This window comes from Hydractinia symbiolongicarpus, chromosome 10 (genome assembly GCF_029227915.1).
Source record: "Hydractinia symbiolongicarpus strain clone_291-10 chromosome 10, HSymV2.1, whole genome shotgun sequence".
NCBI classification, from domain to species: Eukaryota; Metazoa; Cnidaria; class Hydrozoa; order Anthoathecata; family Hydractiniidae; genus Hydractinia; species Hydractinia symbiolongicarpus.
In genome coordinates, this window is record NC_079884.1 from 7,103,558 (window position 1) to 7,124,089 (window position 20,532).

Genomic DNA, 20,532 nt, shown 5'->3' on the forward strand with positions numbered 1-20,532 from the left:
AAATAAGCGAGACAAAAAACCTGGAATTCAAGTTACAGTATTTAGTTTTTTGTTAAAGTGACTTTTTAAAAAATTACTTGTATGAGAGAAGTACATGATGTTGCTTAATTAAACTTTTAAAATGGTAACATGTATAGCAACTTAGCGTACTGATTTAAAATTGACCAATTCGTTGTCGCGGTCGACTCTCACCAGGACTAACAGTTAGTTAACAGTAAGTTAGTTTTTTTATCAAATTAAAATAGTTTAAAAAAACACCACAAAAAAATTCAACCCTTTACCTAACGCAAGGAAATAAATTTTTGGACAAGGTAATTTCCGGAAAACTAAAATCGGCTTATACCCTGTATATATGTGTGTTTTTAATTTTTCTTTTCAAATAGAACATTCCACAGCGCCAGTTCAGCTAGCTGAAACAGTTGCCCAGAATTTCTGTTTTGCGAAACTTAGTTTCTAAACCACTTGGTGCATTCATATTCGCGCGTAAAAATAAAATCAGTTTTGTTAAAGGTATCAAATCATGAATGAAATGTTACGCTAACTTCCACTTTTGTTGCAATTAGCTACTTTAGTTATTCTGCATTCTCCAAATTAATAAGAGAAATTCAAAAGAAACCCACATTATTCATCCGGCCAAATTTTTTATCGGTCTTAAATGACAAATGAATGACATGTGATATTTTTCCGTCTATTTTTTTTAATTGCTTGTGATTTTAATCAAAATACTTGGCCTCTACAAAGGAGTGTGATTAAAAAATATATAAATCCTGCAAAAAAGCTATACGGGATTCGAAGTAAGTTTTAGAGGAAAGAAAATCCTCCAAGAATAAGATTACAAAAACATATCTATTCATTAAATAAAAGATGTGGGAAAAGAAAGATGGTCAAAATTACGAAAATGACCGAATAGGGTTAATGTATATATCATTAAATACTAACACATAATCATATTAAATAATATAAATAACGTCATGCGCAATAGCATATATGCTATTATACAGAATATGAGTAAAAATTATCATGACCGTGCCAGAAAAATTGCTGATTGAAAAAATTATATATAATAAAGGAGATGGATTTAAATTCAAATACTGTAAAACAATTACATATAATTGCAAAAACACGTGGGCTTACGGGTTATTCAAAATTACGCAAAGCAGATCTTATTCATTCTCACCACAAGCCATGGAAATTTTTGAAAAACAAGAGATGGCTAGATACCGACCTATTAAGAGGAACATCGAGCCGCATGTACCCACGTTAGAGGAAATGAAGAACTTTGAACGCAAAGAACTGAAAATAACTCATCCAGTAGTCAATAATGAGCTGCGAGAGTGGTCAGAGTGGCTATTATCACATGTACCGGAGAGTATCAAGAAACCAGTGCAAGGTATATATACATCAGTTAAAAATCGTATCCTCTTACTATATGATGGTGCTAAAAAGACACTGGTTGGCGAGGTCAAGGAAGAAGCAAGGGAAGATCATGCTTCAGAGCAACCTAATCAAGATTTTTCGCCTCGGGATCATAAGCATGTATTACATAAAACATTTAAGAGTTTCCGCATAGCTGGCATAGATGGAACAGATATTAATGAATATCTTGGTATGATACAATCACATGTAAAAAAATTGATAGAGAACCAGGTAGAGGAAATGGGGTCTGCAAAGATACAGATGGATACTATGAAAAAAACAAATCGATGGTACTAACGAGTTCATCGAAGTAGACAAGGTCTCTCACAGCAACATGGCATCTATATTCCAGGGAACAAACGTGGATGAAGTGATGGATACGATGTTTGCTCAAATTAAAACGCATGTGGAGAATCCTACATTACCCAAGAGTGGCTTTAGCATCGGTAGAATTAATAATATGGATATAGATTTTCATAAATTGAAGTTAACGAGAGGTTCATCACATATCGAAACACCAATATGGATCTCGATGAAAAAAGCTATGAATAAATCCTATAAATAATGACGAGGAGTGTTTCAAATATGCGATTATCGCCGCCATACATCATGAAGAGATTTGTACAAACCATCAAAGGATTAGCAACCTACGGCCATATACGGAGCGGTATAACTGGCAAGGCATTGAATTTCCAACATCCATCAAGGACATCAATAAATTCGAGAAGAATAACCCAGAGATCGCGGTGAATGTCCTGTATGCAAGAGGTAAGACTTTTAATATCCTCCGTCGATCAACATTTAATGAAAGAGAGAAACAGGTTGATCTGCTACTCCTCACGGATGATAAGAAGAGCCACAACGTAGCCATCAAAAATCTATCCAGACTACTAGGAAGCGAGATATCGACGAACCACGGAAAAATGAGTCTTTGTCTGAATTGCCTTAAGGGATTTCAAACGATAGAATCACGCGATAAACGCTATGCATATTGCAAAGATAATGAAGCTGTAAAGATCACGATGCCCAGCGAGAAGGAAAAGTGGCTTTACTATCAAGATGGCCAATGCCAGTTCATGGTTCCGTTTGTGATATACGCAGATTTCGAATCCCTACTTATTCCGATGAAAGAGAATGCTCGCGATATCAAAACTAAGACGCTGAATAAGCATGTACCGTGCGGATGGGCTACATATGCAACATTCGCATATGGAGAAGTGCCAAATCCTCTAAAAGTATACAGGGACGAAGGGTGCGTAACCCGCTCTGTCAACCACTTGGAGGATGAGGTAAAGCGGCTCTACGCTACCTTTCCACAGAAGCCTATGCTACCATTAACGGAGGAGCAAAGGAATGATTATGATGCTGCGGGTGCCTGTCACATCTGCATGAAACCTTTTGGCAATGATGAATATAGCCAAAAAGTTCGAGACCATTGTCACTACACCGGCTTATACAGAGGCTCTGCGCATGCGATCTGCAACCTTAGATACAAGATACCAAGCCACGTACCCGTAATATTCCACAATCTATCAGGGTACGACGCTCAATTATTCATTCGAGAATTGGGCGAAAAATTTGATACTCAGGACATAGGTTGTATCGCAGAGAATACCGAAAAGTATATCTCCTTCAATGTAAAAATCAAGGTACCCATTGCAGGTATTGGTGACGGCGAAACGTACAAGAAGATAGAAATCAGATTTATCGACAGCTGTCGCTTTATGGCATCAAGCTTGGAAAAATTAGCTAATAATCTCGATGATGAACAGTGCAAAAATCTCCGTTGGTATTTCAATGAGGATGACATCTTTAAACTAATGCGTAGAAAAGGATTTTATGCCTATGAATATATGAATAGCTGGCAACGATTTAAAGAGACTGAGCTACCTACAAAGGAGGCTTTCTATAGCAAGTTGAACATGAATGGTATTAGTGATTATGACTATGAGCACGCTCAAAACGTCTGGAATGCTATTACTCCAGAGGACCCAGAGACTACCATGGGTGACTATCATGATATATATCTCGCCACAGACGTCCTGTTTCTTGCCGATATCTTTCAGAATTTTCGAGGAGCCTGCTAGAATCAATACAAACTCGACCCTGCTCATTTTTACAGCGCACCAGGTTTGGCGTGGAAGGCGGCGTTGAATTACACAGAAATCAAACTGGAGCTGCTAACAGATCCTGACATGCTCCTGATGTTTGAAAAAGGTATTCGAGGTGGTATCACGCAGAGTGTTCATAGGTACGCGAGGGTCAACAACAAATATATGGGTGATCAATACGACCCGGAGGTTGAGTCGTCATACCTCCAATACCTAGACGCCAACAACCTGTATGGGTGGGCAATGCAACAGCTTTTGCCTACTCATGGCTTCAATTGGATATCAAAAGTAGAAGTAATAGATGAAAAGAAGATCGAGAAATTGGTATCTGATAATAAATATGGTTACTTGTTGGATGTTGACGTTGATTATCCGAAGGATTTACACAACAAACACAACGAGCTACCCTTCCTGCCAGAGCGCAATTTTGTACATAGAGTAGAGAAGCTCATACCAAATTTAGAAAATAAGCGAAAATACGTATTACACATCGGAGCTCTACACCAAGCCTTGAAACACGGGCTCGAGCTTAAAAAGGTGCACCGCGCTATTCAGTGTCAACATAGTGCCTGGCTCCGGGACTACATCGATCACAACACGAGGCTTAGAACTGCTGCCAAGAACGAGTTCGAGAAAGATTTTTACAAATTAATGAATTTGAGCGTGTTTGGAAAAACGATGGAAAACATCCGGAATCATAGGAATATCAAGCTGGTGACAAATGAAGCAGCCTATACAAAACTCACTATGCAACCAAACTTTAAAAGCGGTATAAGTTTTAGTGAAAACCTCATGGGTGTTGAAATCGGTAGAATGGGAATTAAAATGAACAAACCTGTGTATATAGATCAGGCTATTCTAGATCTTTCAAAGACCATAATGTATGAGTTCCACTATGAATACATGCAGCCAAAGTATGGTAGTAAAATACAGCTGTGTTACATGAATACGGATTCGTTCGTATACCACATACAAACAGAGGATTTCTATCGGGATATTTCCGATGATGTTGAATCACGCTTCGATACGAGTGCCTATAGCAAAGATGACAACAGACCTCTCCCAATTGGGAAGAACAAGAAGATCGTGGGATTATCAAGGATAAGCTTAGGGGTAAGATCATGACAAATTTTATCACCTTGAGACCAAAGGCCTACGCCTATGAAGCATTAACGCAAGACGGCGGCGATAGAAAGGCCAAGGGTGTTAAGAGGGCCGTGACTAAAAAGTGTATCACATTCGAGGACTATGAGCAATCTCTAAAGGAAGGTATCGATGTTAACAAAACATGGAGGTGTATTCAGAACAATGGTCACGATATATACACACAAGAAGTCACAAAAATAGCACTTAATAGAGCTGATGACAAAAGGATCGTTCAGGCGGATCAGATCAGCACACTGACTAGAGGACATTACCGGCTGAAGGAGAAATAAAACAATGGAGGTATTGCTATTGATTGCTATAATTCTTCCATACATATTGATAATTGCCTTCCTATATAGGTACCGCCATATAATAAACAGAATGTCTTCATGAGCAGAAATTTTCGACGATGTTGTCAATACTCTAGAAGCGCATGAGCAACCCATAGATAAGCGCCAGATTCTCAAAGGTGCTCGTAAATCGAAGCCACATCTTTTACTGAAAACGTGTACTGAGGCATTCCTGGACAACGTATCACCTGAGGTTATGGAAAAAATATACGTCCAGGTAGTCGAAAAGAAACTCCATGAGAAAGGAGAAAAAACTGCAAAGGCATCGTCAACTCACGCGATTGGGTTATATAGTAAAACCATAAGCAATTTTGTATCAATCGATGATGTAGAGGCTCTCCGTAATGATCTGGAAAATGATTTGATCATCCGCGAAAGTATGACCGATCTTGGAATACTCGTTTACACAGCCTTTGGTCGATTCGTCACGCCCTTGCTCGTTGCGGCTCATACAATTAATCATACTAAGCTGTCCAAGGTATCTGAAAAGGTTGATGAAGAGAAAGAAAAAGATAAGTAACGCGTGTAGTATTATTATCAATCAACAACAAACCGAGACAATTGAAAAACATGTTGAAGTAAACAAAAAACACCCAGGAAGGGTTGCGGCAGGTAAGAGACTAGCCGAATGGAACCGCCAACAGAGGAAGCTCGGAATAGCTCCACCAAAGAAAGAACCCATAACATTTAGGGAGTTCCTGAGATACTTTGAGAGAGATTTAAATACTCCCGAGTCCATACTCACGGGAATAAAAGAGACTATGGAGAGCCTTGAGGAACGGGGTCTATCCCTCCATCTTTCTGTAAAAGGGAAGTAATTTTATAAGCCCTGTGGCTTATAAGAAATGATCACTGAACAATCGCAAGAAGAGAGGGTCATTAATAAACCAGTGAAGCACCCAGGTCGTGTCGCACAGGGTCACAAGCTGGCCGCACTAATGAAGAAAAGGGAAGAAGATCTGAAACAACAAGAGGTTGCTGTACAAGCTCCAGTCAAAACCTCTTCTGGAGTGAGTTCTGTACAGTCAAGCAGTGGAATATATATTGGTGGAAGCCTACTCGCGATCGCATGTATTGAAAATGTCCTATATTTTCTCCGTAAGAGACCCGCGGGTACTCAGCAGCCTGCTGCAGTGGCTCAGCAAAAACCTTCAAAGCCCGAGATTGACATTTTTCAGATGCGATGAGCCTATAATAAACATGAGCAGCAAGGAATATCAGAAAGAGGTTGTTGATAGTCTATGGGAGAGTGTAAGGCTAGTATCATATACCATCGTAATAGCATTAGGTGCCAAAAAGGCGCTAGGCGTTTCTAGACCAGGTGCAAAAATGGACATGGAGGATGGATTAAAGCTCGCTGGATATATGACGGGGGCTATCTTATTTGATGATTATGCCATTAAACAAGGCTGGTATAAGCGTTCCATGATGCCACCTAAGTAAGCACTTACAAGCTTCATGTATACCCACGGGTATACATGAAGAATAAATGACCTTGGATATTATACTACAGCCGCACACAGCGATCTTCAGTGGGCCTACCTCGTGCGGTAAAACTCAAAGAGTACTGGATCTCCTAGAGAATGAGTACAGGGGTCATTTTCATAATATAGTAAATACTCTGCCCCACGATCCGCTGGAAAAAGACTTACTTGGAAAGATCTTCACTTTGGAGAGATTCATATGTGTTCCTTATAGAACCAGGAGATCAACTCTTCTATTGGATTGAGCAACTATCGAGGCTTTTAGCAGGTGAAGAAAGCCTATTCATTATAGATGATATGATAGCCGACGAAAGTATGGATAAGAAGCGGCAACCCCTGCTTGAGTTAGCTATCAGCGGTAGACACAGAAAGCACAGTCTCTGGCTCTTAACTCAAAGCTATACCACTTAAGATCCTTCGCCCGCAAAAAAGCAGCTGTTTATGTGGTACCCGCACGAACGCAGTGATATGAAGCTGATAGACGAAGAGAGTAACTTGATAGATGACTGGGAATCGATCAAGATCAACTTGAAAAAGTCCGAGCACGCATGTCTCTGGATCAGGCTTGAGCATCCCAGGGCTTGGACTGTTCTAGAATAAATATGTCATATATCAGAACATTGGAAAATCAGTTGGCTACTTGCCATGAAGAAATGAAAAGAATACCATATCTGGAGCGGAGTCTGGAAGCTCTGGAAGAAGAGCTCAGGGATGCATTAGAAAGGGAAAAGAATAATAAGTATTTTTTTCATATCTGTCCTAATGATATGGACCCTGGTTAAGCTAATGTAAATAATAAAAAGGTCAACCCATGTTCAAGCGTGCTGATCTGGGAAGGTTCTTGGGAATTGCTGATATAAGAGCAACTTACAGAGATGTAAAAACCAAGCCTCGTCATGATATCACAAACCATGCGTCTAACGCATGGTCCAAGGAAGTAAGCGGAGACGATGCTTTCGTGACCTTGGATGCTGCATTAGAGACTGTACATAGATCTAGAAAACCAAGGGCTGTTAAGATTATGAAATGGCTTGCGATGAATGGTATCAAAAAATTACAAAATGAAATAGAAGAATATCGTCAAGATCTGGCGATGCTTAACGATGACCTTTAAGAGCGAGAGAAACAGCTAGATCTCCGGACATTGACATTTAAGGAGCTTCGTGATCGGTATGTTCCTAATGGTTATCCCTATGATAATGTACTCTGTGTTATTGATAAAAATGATCCTAATGAATGTGGGAAAAGGGGGCAACATCCTCATTACATTATTCGTTGTCAGCGCAGATCTCTAAATGATCAACTCCGTACCCTACGGCATATGTATCTAGATATGATCGAGAGACATCCAAGATGTGATGATCCAAACGCCGTGCATACATGGAACAGGTTCAGAGATGATAATCCCGGGATAGAGAATTCATGGCGTAATCATTTCAACTTACCCGATGACGCCACGCGCGAGTTTTTCGAAGGGTTGTACGGTATCGATATGGCATAATGTGTATATGTTTTGTGTGTTCATTACACACAAAAAAAATCGAGAAATATTACCATTCTTTCACATGCTCCGGAGGTACTTCAACACCCTCGGGTACTAGCATGAGCTCTTTCGCCACGAAACTTCGATCAGGCCCATCTGCCAAGTAGTATAGAAGACGTGTACCAGTCACTCTACGGTACAGCCTGTACGTCTTTTTGCTCCACCACGCATCCGTAGTACGTCTTTGAGCATCCCATGCTCTTCCCCCAGCTGAAGTAGATACAAGTATAAGCCATCGTCGGGTAGAGGCTTTTCTTCTGGATACTGCTCACCTTTCGCGAGAGAGACTTCATCTAGTTTAATGGCCTTGCTTGGCTTCATATCGATCATGGTAGTCTTGGTATTATTCATAATTTTTACAATATTATATAGGTGTTTCATGGTACTTGTTTCATCAGATGCAAGCTCCTGCGAGTACCTTGTTGTACCTTTCGACAAAAGCTGTGAATGTGGGATGGTATCGGGTAGTAGCCCGTTTAATCTCAACACCTTTGCTTTCAAGCAGCTTTGTCACGTCCAACTTGAACTCACTGCCGTTATCACACTGAATGGTCTTCGGATATTTGAGAGGTCCTGCTTTATAAATGTCCTTGAACATCTCCGCAACCTCGCTGGCTTTCTTGGTACATAATGGCCGAGCCACCTTATACCTTGAGGCTGCGTCAATGCCCGTCAAAATGTATTTATAGGTGTTGCCATACACTGTATCATGTGGCATATAGAGCAAGTCGAATTGATGCATTTCGTTCGGTTTCGTGATGGTGAAATGTGGGTAATTGATCTTTTTCGAACCCTTGATATGTCTGAGCCAGAGCAACTGACGAGATAACCAATGTACAACTTTCTTTTTGGAGAAACCACTCTGCTCGGAGAGAATTTTAATGGCTTTTCGTCCAATCCATAGATGTTCTGGTTGGTAATAGATGTTGCTTAATTTTTTTGCTTCTTCAGTTGTAACAATATGCTTTGCTTTTGACATTTATTATACGTATCAAAAAACGATTACATGTATTTGTACGCTACGAACCCCAAAAGGGCCAACGATCCCACGACGAAAACAAGCTCACCATCGGCTTGTTGTTTGCTAGGTATATAGTAGTCGGAGAGTTTCGGAGCTTTTTCAATCGTGCTAATGAAATTCTTCCTTATGCCCTCATCAAGCTCTTTAAGAGATTGCCCTGCCGCACGCTGTTCTTCTCGTCTCATATTGTACCAATCGATCTTTGCCTGTCTATCACGTACCCATTGAGCTTATGCTGCTTGTAATTTCTCAAGAGCCTGGTCATGACGCTTCCTTTCCTGTTCCCCATGACCTGAGATTTTGGAGAAGAGATAGTTACTACCGCTGAACGCGAGAGCATTGATAAGCCATAATCGCGAGACTTGCCATCTTTATTCTATAGTTTATGAGTCATAGAATAACGTTATGATACTGAATATTTGGTGAATATTTACTCAACAGACTGAAACCTACCATCCAGGATGTTTAATTGAGCATCCATCAACAAGTAAACGTAGCAACGTATATCCCCCGTGCTGTCAGCCTTCTTGGTGATGTGAAGCGTGATCCCGTCGCTAAGCCTCTGAAGCGGTCTTCCACTTCCGTGGAGTGTTTCATCCGGAGTAGTCCGGAAATCCAGAAACAAAGCATATCGTTCCGTTAGATATAGGCCAATGGTCACTATGGAATCATGGGATACGAAGAGCCCCGCTACTTGTTCCATGTGATCTTTCGGTAACATGGTTGAGCTATACAATTGATTAGGTTCACCCTCGATAGTGATCGAGATTTTCTCGATCTTCGGGTTATAATATTTTTCGTCATTACCAGCGTATGCTTTGACCACGGTAAGATCCTGAAATAATAGGAGGACACCCTTTAAGCTCTTGGCAGGGGTATCGAGCTGGAGATTATAGGATGTGTCAGCTTTTTTAATGGTGACAACTTTGCTGCGGAGTACACGCTCGTAAGGTAGGGTTAAACGGCTGTAGCACTTGCTAGCTCCTCGTTTGTCACTTTATCAAACTCGAGCGTAATATTGGTAATTTTATAACTAGCATCGGCTGCTTTGGCCGGTATGCTTCCAACGGCTGGGGTCCCGTAGTCCTTTATTACATCACCGTACGGAGTAAAATGCAGGATGAACTGGAGCCGATCATGGATTCCAGAATGATAAAACGGGAGATCTCTCGTGAGCTCGAACATGGAGCCAAGAGGTATGCAAAGTGTGTTGCCGTAAGCTGCTACAATCGCCTTCTCTTCGTTGTTCCCAACATGGTCGCTGGCTTTGACTTGGAGGCTCCGAGTCGTCGCATCGTTCGGATTGATACCCTGAAGGATCATGTTATTGTTCCTATTAAATTTTGAAATCCAGAGATCATGGTACACTGCGAGCACGTTGTAGTCAGCGATATTCTAAATTTCATTCCCGTTGTGTGTTATACGAAGGTTCTGTACCAATGCTTTGCCGATATTTGATACGATGGTACGCTTGGTGTTTATACTAGACAGCTTGAGGTCAAAGAGGAGTTTAAGAGAGCCTGGTAAAAATTATGTCGTTTTGACTAAGGTTCGGGATGTCCACGTACAAATCCACTTTTCGTTGTTGTTGTTTTTGAACCAGTTACTTAAATCAAAGTCATGCCATTCATATGCTTTAGACTCTGCTACCTTTTTGACTAACTGATGATTGTAACCACCTGATGGAGACCTGTTGCCTGGAACTATTTCATTTACAAAATCAGTTTCTAACGCTCCTGCTTTTAAAAGCCAAAGTTCGTCGACAACATGATAAAAATTGTCAGAGGAAAATGGTAATTCTTCAATACCTTATAGATCTGATACAACATTGTTAAGGGCACATAAGGCATTGAAACTTTCCCCCTCTTTGCAGTGTATGTTGATATTTTCTCCATTAATAGATGCTCTCAACATTGTGGTACTACATTTACTGTTTTTACCAATTACTGAAGTTAAGTAGTTCATATTACTGATAAATGGATTGGTGTATGGTGGTTTTACTTTCATTTGATTCTCAACAATCTGAAATATCTGATTTATTGCTATTTTACAGTTAACATTGGTATTGTATTTTTGTAATAAATCAATCTTATGATGTTCTAAATGAGTTGGTAATGTAGATAATTTTGCTGTTTTGAATGACGTAGTTTGTGATAATTTTTTATCTATGTTCTTGGTATTTCCTGGTGTAGATGATTGAGTCGGTTTTGCTTTGTTATGTGGTGCAACTTTTTCATGGTGTGAAATAGGTACATGAGTGGAAGACTTAACTTTCATTTTTAATGCTGCTGCGAACAATTTCAATTTGACTATACAGCATTCATGAAAACAGCTAACACTATCATTAAAACATGTGCAGCAGTCATGTTCAGAACTTTTGTTTTTTAAAAATGATAGATATATGTCAGGAAGTTTACATTTGCAGTCCCTTTCCCAAGCTACTGTTCCATATGAAAAATAAGGAAATTTTTGGTTCTCTAAAAAAGCCATGCCTTCTTGAAACCTTTCTTTGTAGGTACAGGATATTTCTGATTCCTCCTTCATATCCATCAGAACTCCATAATCCAACACTTCGTAATACTTCATCATTAAAAAATAAATATCTGTCCTATCTCACCGTCTATACCGTTTTTGATCCTGGTATATGTTCTCTCTTGTGCATTACCCAAAAGTAGATATGGCCTCCATAATTGTGTTGTATGTGATTTTCTTAGGTGTTTCATTTGCATCATAACTACATTCATCATCTCTCTCCATATATTGTACCATTTGCCCTTGAAAGACAGATTTTTCATATGTTTCTTTGCCATTTGGGAGTTGCACTTTGTAGATACCTCCAGAACTTTCACCTGACACTGTTCCAACTACATTCCTTGCCTGTGTGATATCTTTCATTTGCTTCCGTGCTTCAAAGAAAGGATTTTTTATTAAAACTTTGTCTCCAAGTGAAAATTTCCTTTCTTCATTTTTTGGTTTTCGCCTTTGGATGTTGCGATGAATACCATACTCTGTTGCTTCCAAAGCTTGTAGGTTATAATATTCCTTTTCTTTTGCCAATGTGAACAAAGCAGTGTTGAATTTAAGTTTATCAAATTCATTTTCTTGACACTCATCACTTCCACTGCTTTGTATTGGGGCTGCGACTGCTTCTATATTATTCTTCTGAGACTTTTTCTGCTTGTCAATAAAGAATCTTGATGACAGTGATGCAGAGCTACAAGATTGGTATATTTCATTTGCTGTAATACCAACATTTGACTTGCTTGATATTTCTCCTTCTTCAAGCCATTCTTCATCACTTTCATCTGTACTGGAATTACCATCATTTTCTTTAACATTTTCTGTGTGTTTTTTTCAGACACATTAGATCATCTAGAATAATGTGGTGTCGCATTGCAATAGGATCTCTGTTGTGATATTTACGGAAAGGAATGTCATCGATGGTTTAATGCCATGTGTTGTTCATGATGCTACTGATACCTGGGAGAAGCAAAGGCCAAGTCCTAGCACTTTCATCTTTTGTACATCATGAGTTTTCAAAAAAATCAGTAATTATCTTAGCTACAAATTCCTTTCCATTGTCACTTTGAAAGATTTCAGGAAAACCTTCTTTCTCACATAAAAATCGTAATGATGTATATATATTTTCAGCTTCCTTTGATATTATTGGGAATAACCATATATACTTGGAAAAGGTGCATTTTACTGTTAGGATGTGTTTGAAACCCCATATATTATTGCTTAAATATATGCGTTTATTTACTGCAAGTAGAATTAAATAAAATTGTAAACGTTGGTGGGGCCAAAAGGTACGAATTGGGATTGGTGGTGGCAGCTCTGTTTGTGGTAATGAATTAGATACTTTACATGTAAGGCAGTTCTTTAGAAAAACTCTTGCTAGTTCATTTATTCCACGGAAATAGTATGTATCATTGAATTTTAGTTAATTTATTGATTGAATTTGGATGGCATGTCATTCTTTCTGTGTCAATTTTTATTTGATGTAATTTTTCTAATATTTTTTCAGCATGTTCTTGTGGCACCAGTTCCCGCCATGTAGTTATTTTTGTCTTACGATTTTATATGCAAACTTGAAGTTTTGGTATACCAGTGTGAAAGCGCTCTAGTTCTCCATCTTTTAATTTGAGTTGAAATTTTCTCATATTTTTATTATTGTTATTAAAAAAATTTCTCTTGCATTTTTTGTAAAAGATTGGAATCTAATTTAAATTATGGTCGTCATAATCACTCAATTCAGAACTAAAATCAGAGTCCAATAGAATGACGTTTAAAATCTGTTGATACACCTCCAAGCTTAAGAAAGATTGAATGATCTAAAAAAATTGAAATACTTTCAAAATGTTTTATTCAAAAAGGAGTCTCATGCACAAGGAAGAACCCTTTTTACGAGTAGTTCTCAAATCTGGAAACGTTTGTGCCATTGCTCTTTTCTAAAAGAGGTTATGTTTGAAACAAATGGTTATAAATAAGCAATCCAACAACCTTCTATTTAAACAAATAAAGTGGTCTATATTATTAACGATGAAAAAGGAAAAAAATAGTCTATTTGGTTAACTTTTAGTGACTTGAAGGTTTAGGCTAGACTTTTTTTTGTGACTGATTATTTTTTATAGTCTACCTAGAAAAGGTTTTGCTAAATTACAAAAAGTTTCTCAGGTAAGAGTAAGTTATTTTTTCAAAACATTTTTATTTTGAACTCAAACTTTAAGGCACAATTTTCATTCTGATTGTCTAGTTGGTAAGACACCTTAATGGTAATCCAGGTTCGAATCCTGGTCAGAGAAATTGTTGCCAGATGAATAATTCTTAAATGTATTAACATTAAAGGACATACTTAATTTTGGTATTTTCGCAGATAATTTTTGTCTACTTAGGTGTCAATTCTGCAAATAACTATTTGACTTAGACCTTGTTTCCTCAAAGTTTGATCTTTTTTGAATCATCATAATATTACCACATGATCAGCCACTTTATTGATATTTTAAACAAAGGTGTCAATTCTGCAAATAATTATTTGACTTTGGCCTTGTTTCCTCAAAAGATTATTTTTAAAGTTTGCACATCATAATATCAGATTATCAGTCAAAAAATAGATATTACGATATATTCGACACTGGAGACACACATAAACACTCAGTCACAATATGTGGGGTTCACAATTTCAAACATCTCCCACTTTTATTTAGTAAAACGAAAGTGTAGTGAAGCCTTTCCATTTACATTTTAAGTTTGAATAAATTGAATATCACAGCCTTGCCTTGTTTCCTCAAAACATTACTTTCTAAGTTTAGACTTATTTTTAATAATCATAATATCAGCAGAAGATTATTAAGATACTGGAGACACAGCTGCTGTATGCAAACCCTTGTAAAATTTCAGATTGCATTGTTAAGACTAAAAGGGGAAAGCCCATCTAACAAAGGTGTTTTATAAGATAACTGCCTAATACAACCCCTTTTTTAAGTTCTCAGAGTGCCTGTCTTATACTGATTTGACTGTATGCTAAACGTCACTTCAAGGTTTAGATCCTAATCCCTATCCTCCCTGCTCGAAAGATCAAAATCAAAAAAGTTATATTTTAGTATTGCCAATTACTAAAATTACAAGCATACACTTCTAAAAAGCACTTTAAAGACAAATTATTTCAAAATACTTTTTTCATGGGGATGGCATAAGATTATACTAAATCAATGTCAAGGATTTAACCCTTTCCTATCTGCATACTTTTTTGATTTGTGAGTCATCCCTTATGGAACAACAGATACACAATTTTCATAAAAGACATTGCAGTGAAACTGAAGATTTCAAAAAGTAAATTTATAATTTGACAGGAAGCTTGCTGAAAAGCAATTTAAGGGTAGAAAACAGGGGTCCGACTCTTTTTCAATTTCATTTAAAATAATAATAAGATTTAAAAAAATCAAGTTGTTTTTAATTTATTTTTTTATTAAAACTAGGTTAATTTATTTGTCTTTACTGTTAAGTAATATATAAACTTGTTTTTTGAAAAGGGTTGGTGGTCAATGGTTGTGGCCAAAGGCTTAAAAAAAATAGATCCATGACTCGATTTTTTCATATTTCCTAATTTTTAAAATTTCAGAAAATACCCTTTAAATTTTAAAAAAAATATCTAGGCTAAACCCAAAAAGGGTATGTTTCTTATAAAAAAAATGTGTGTACACTCAAATTAATATTACAAAAACCAAGTATTTTACCTTCAGATTTGGATTTACCAACATTTTCAGAAGCAGCTAAACATGTTTCCTGTACGTTACTTACTTCCATTTTAAATGTGGTGACAGAAATGAATTGAACAGATTAAATAATAAAATTATTTTGAAAATTACTCATATAAACTACTTATTTTACGGATTTCTCACAACAACTGAACCAATGATATACCTGTATAACTGTGGAATATTAATAAAACCATGTGAGAAACTTATAAGTAATAAAGAAGAATTGAACTCCTTATTAGGCCATATCCATGATAGATAAAATTTGGTTGGTTAGTCATTGTTAAATATTCTTATTTTATTTGCTATTGGTTGCTTCACAAGAATTACAGGTTATAGATACCTTAAACAAATGAAGCCTTAAAAAAAATCTAGTGACTCAGAAATACTGAAAACAAATAATTCATTGAAACAGGTGACTTGAAAGTTTGTATCTTGTTGACAATAGAAATTTGCAGATATCAACAAGAATGTATAAAATGGAATAAACAATACCTTCATTGAAACTTAGCATAATAAAATTATTTGTTCTACTCTGGTTAAACTTTACTAGAACTAAATTAACTTATAAATTCTGTAAAATACTAAACTTTGTGGGGGTTGTCGTCACGTGTGTACATGTGTTCAAAAAATAGCTATATCATAAATAACTTACCATAGCTTTTTATAGCTAGCTAAATTTTTCCATGTGTAATTTTTGGTACCATACATCTTCTAGTTCACATTAAAGTTTTGAGTCATCTTAACAAGGCTTCTCTTCCTTGTTTTAGCATCCCACTTACACTTTATAAATTTGTATCCAGCAGGGTTTCACATAAAATTCTATGACAGAAAGAATATTGCACGTGGTGTACCTATATTAAGAAAGAGAGAAGACATTTAATTCATGTTTAGCTATAATAGCTACATTTTAGCTGTCATGTCATGGTGTCTGTTTATGTGTGTGTGTGTTATTTGTTTGTTGTTGTTGTTGTGTTTTTTTGGGGGGGGATCTAATCATAATGTAGCTGTAGCTAGTTAGCTTAACTCTGGGTAAACTCGATTTTTTTCAAAGCTATATAATTCTAGCATTTCACTTCTACGAAACTTCTAGCTGGAATAACCTGCATTACACAGATCTGATTATTGTGAGCTGGTTTCTGGAGATACATCTCTACGGCCTGTTGATTTGATTATTGTTCATCTTTGGAAAACACATGGCCCACTGGCAAGATAAATTTCACTGGATGTAATTAAGATTTAGACACGAAAAATTTTAGACACCGATTTTACGGTACAGAGAAAAACGAATACCTTACATCAAAAATATCGTGTGGTCCTTTTGCTTTTGTTTTGCCCCTGTTTTTTGTGTGAATCTTGGTTTGTGCAAAGTTATTTTGCTTAAAGATTAAATTCAGTAATCTGATGTTAAAACCTATTTTGTTGTTTACAAGCCAAAAGTTTGGAAGCCAGAAAAGCGTAGCGAATAGTTTCATCTTTCTGTTAGATAGATAGAGAGATGTGCATATTTTACATGGCTAGCCTCACAAATATCGAGGGATATACCCTGTCTATTATTTCCAGGCGGGGTCATGGCTCAGATGGAGAGTCCTACAGTATTTAATGCTCATTTTGAGCTATGCAGACCCAATTAGAGTCCGCGCTCTACTAGACAACTCCAGCAACATCCAACGGTGTGCCATCTCCCATGGCAATGTGCCATTTAGCTGGTTAGCTAAGCTGCAAAACTCCAAATACAAAATTCTATATTCTGGCTACGTGCATGTGTGAGGGCAGAAATCAATTATATCATGTTGTGTTGTGATAGGTTGCCAAGGCAAAAAGAAGAATTCTCCCGGTCAGAATGTCACGTGGGTGGTACCACTTCATTGAGGAAAAACAAGACTTTTTACGGTCAAAACACTCATAGAAGGTTTTGTTAAACAAGGACTACAAGTATGTGGAGTAAAGTAAAGCTAGCTAAATTAGCCAAAAATTCGCCCTAAACTACACAGTATGTCTGGTTTGAAGTTATAAAGCAAAATAACACAAGAGCAATAAATCGCTCCCTCAAAATTACAATAATTTAAACTGTGCGAGCAATCTGAATAAATAAAATAAGTTTACAAACACATATCAGAAAATCTTTGTGATCTATTTTATTTTATTTTTTTTTATCTATATATTTTGCTTCTTTTCGGCTAAATGGCTGAGCCAGTTTCTCATTTCTCAGAATTGGGTGAGCCTTTGCGTGAGCAAGAGCAATTGCTCTCCCCTTATTGATAGGTCTGATTGTGGATCAAAGTCCCCTTGCTTGTAAAAGTATTTTAAAGTTTCCCACAGCTCTTTTTTTTATAAAAATATATATTCTTGATAGGGTTCCAAACACTTGTTTTATTATTTTTTTCTCCATTTTTTAAATGACAATTACCTTACAATTTAAAACAGCATATTTATTACAGAGAAATATAATTGCACGATGAATGAAGAAATAACAGCTACTGAAGAAACTATAAACCAAAAGGAAGAATCTGTGTTAGTCAATGGAAGTGCAACTAAAGATGAAAATGCTAGTAAAGATATTGTTTTCACTGGAAAAGTTGTTCAAGTTACAAATGTCTCTCCTGGTGCTACTGTAGAACAAATGGCAACACTATTTGGGTTTCTAGGCAGAGTAACAGATATCCGACTTTACCCATTAGAGTAAGTATGTAAACATCAACTAGATGTACTTTCAAGATAGAATAAAACAACATTTATATATATATATATATATATACTGCATATTAGAAAATAAAACAAAATTGCAAACAAATTTTTTTTGGTTTATTTTTAAAAAGTTTGTTTTAGATTCAAATTTAATTTGAATAAGGTTGAACTTAAAATATTTATGTTTGTCATCACCTGGGTTAGTCTTAACAGCAACCCAGTGGTCAGGGTTTTATTTTACCAACAACATTAAATGAGTATCTAATTTGTTCCTGATAAAGATTTACTTAAGAACAATAGTTAGCTCTATTATACCTGAGCTATTTTCCATAATAAGAAAGTTTGCTATTTTAATGATACAGATAAAAGATCCATTTTCTATAAATATTGACAATCATGTTATTAAACTTTTTATGTTGTATATTTTTTTATTTAAAAATGTTCGAAGTACGGAAAACGAAATCATAATGTGATTGAGATTAGAAAAGACGTCATTTTTCTGAAATATTTATTCCTTCAAAGCTAACTAGTTAATAAGGCCCGTGGAAAAATCCACTTGGCTGGAGAACAATGAAAATTTAAAGATTTTTTGTCCTGGAAACAGGTGAGTTGACCAATGCTTAGGAAATTGGTCTCATATTGGTCCCAGCCTGTTCCCAGTTACCCACACAATAGGTTATTTTTATTTATTCTTTCTTTAAAGTTGATATACAATAAAGGGCTAGAAACTTAAAAACAAATATAGCTAAAAATGACGTCAGTTATTTCCAACTGTTTCCAAAGTATTGGCTTCACTATTTTTATTTAATGAATCAACGTCAGTCTAAATGCATCAGGCTGTTAACAAATAATACACATGTTTTCAGCCACCTGAAAGGAAAACGAACACAACCACTATGCATGTCACAGACATTTCGTATAATTATATAAGATATATTTTATCCCTCATACCCAACAAAAGTTATTTGATCACATGTCTAGCCAAACAGTCTGTGCACTTGCCCCCTTCCAGATAAAATAGGGTAAGTGATATGTCTTTCATTTTTTAAAATTTTAAATTTTTAAAATTTAATTTACTAAATATTGCAGAGATTTCCATAAGGCGTGTGTGGTTGCACGCACTTATGCTCACACATTCTCAAATGCTATTTCGTTGTTTTGACTATCGCACATGTAAAAATTACCCATTGCTTTTGAAAAATTGCAATATTTACCTGCAAAGCTATATTTTAGAACATTTATATTTATATTTTTTTCTTAATGAAGGATTAAAACATTGAGCATTATTCATTAAAACTTGGTTTGTGTTTTCCAATATTATTCTTGAGTAAAATTTTAATATTATTTTTGTTTTCATGTATTATTATAGTTTTTATATTATTTTCATATTCTTAACTGTATAAAAAATGTTTGCTTAAAATTATTTAATTTTTTTCCTTTCTTGAAAGAGAAGTGTTACACAATAATTGTATGTAAAGAATGTTTCGGCATGTCTCATTTGCAATTTAATTTTTGCCACAAGCTCTTGAGGGACCTGTTTCATTTTTAATACATACAGTGTAAACACATGCTGCTAAAATAAATCTTAAACTCATTCTCATTTTTTTTTTTGAAAAAAGTTGTTAAGTCAAAGGAAATAAATGATCTGATGCAGCCTCTCTCTTCGTTTAGTCTTTCAATGTAATCCTGCAGTATATATTTGCTATAGGGTACTTCCTAAGAAGAAATATGTTTTGCACTTACACCACCTAGGGGCTCTAAAAAGTGAATCAAAAGTCAAAAAAAATTGCACACACAAATTCTCTAATATGGAGTTGCTTTCTTCATGGAATTCCCTGCATTGTTGTCATTTTGAGCATAATGCTGTATATGTTATATAAAAGTTTTTTCCATTATATTAATTCCAAAAACTATTATTTTATTGCATTTAAATAAGACGTAGATGCAACTAATGAATTATAAATATGGAATTGTATTGCCTGGTTTATTTTACTTTACACAAATTTTTGTGAATTTTAGTGATACTCTACCGGTAGCCGTTAAATTATGTTATATTAAGTATGAAAACTCTGAACAGTGTGGCGTGGCTTAACATTTGACAAACACAGTTTTCATTGAAAAGGCACTTATTGTCGTGCCCTTAAATCAAGACAAAGATATTTTATACATAATATTCAGATTGTTAGGGATTGTCTGCCCTATCATTTTTAAACTGATCATTTCAATTTGTATAATATTTTATTTGAAATGATCTCTATACGATTTTAAAATTAAATTTGAGAATAATTTTACAAAAAAAAAATGTTTCAATTTTGTTCCAATTCGTTTCAAAAAGTTTTAAATCGCTTCGTTGAATTAAAAATCCTTTCGTAATCGTTTTCAAATCGCTTTTAGTGCAACACATGTATATTAACACAATTTTTGAAGAAATTAATTATTATTTGATAATTGATATATTCAATATCTTCATTCTTTATCACAAAGCTAACAAAACCACATCATATAGGAAGCAAAAA

The 20,532-nt window shown here is 36.0% G+C and overlaps 2 protein-coding genes across 2 annotated transcripts; both read left to right on the forward strand.

The window, feature by feature from the left end:
- The first annotated feature begins 1,750 nt into the window (after nucleotides 1-1,750).
- LOC130612821 (uncharacterized) lies at nucleotides 1,751-4,652 on the forward strand. The gene is made up of 3 exons (XM_057434170.1): nucleotides 1,751-1,913; nucleotides 2,032-3,460; nucleotides 3,539-4,652. The coding sequence occupies exons 1-3, from the start codon at nucleotides 1,751-1,753 to the stop codon at nucleotides 4,650-4,652; spliced, it is 2,706 nt and encodes a 901-aa protein (XP_057290153.1).
- A 12,851-nt stretch (nucleotides 4,653-17,503) lies between these two features.
- On the forward strand, nucleotides 17,504-20,132 carry LOC130612455 (serine/arginine-rich splicing factor 11-like). Its single transcript, XM_057433774.1, has 2 exons — nucleotides 17,504-18,010; nucleotides 20,036-20,132. The coding sequence occupies exons 1-2, from the start codon at nucleotides 17,787-17,789 to the stop codon at nucleotides 20,106-20,108; spliced, it is 297 nt and encodes a 98-aa protein (XP_057289757.1). The 5' UTR covers nucleotides 17,504-17,786; the 3' UTR covers nucleotides 20,109-20,132.
- Nucleotides 20,133-20,532: the final 400 nt, after the last annotated feature.

What these genes read in the sequence shown, in the direction of transcription:
- LOC130612821 (XM_057434170.1), top strand. Translation starts at nt 1,751, where the DNA reads ATGGCATCTATATTCCAGGGAACAAACGTGGATGAAGTGATGGATACG. An exon ending in TAAATTGAAGTTAACGAGAG is followed by an intron (nt 1,914 to 2,031) that starts GTTCATCACATA and finishes TACATCATGAAG; the next exon opens with AGATTTGTACAAACCATCAA. An exon ending in TATCTCGCCACAGACGTCCT is followed by an intron (nt 3,461 to 3,538) that starts GTTTCTTGCCGA and finishes TCATTTTTACAG; the next exon opens with CGCACCAGGTTTGGCGTGGA.
- LOC130612455 (XM_057433774.1), top strand. Translation starts at nt 17,787, where the DNA reads ATGAATGAAGAAATAACAGCTACTGAAGAAACTATAAACCAAAAGGAA. An exon ending in ATCCGACTTTACCCATTAGA is followed by an intron (nt 18,011 to 20,035) that starts GTAAGTATGTAA and finishes TGTGAATTTTAG; the next exon opens with TGATACTCTACCGGTAGCCG.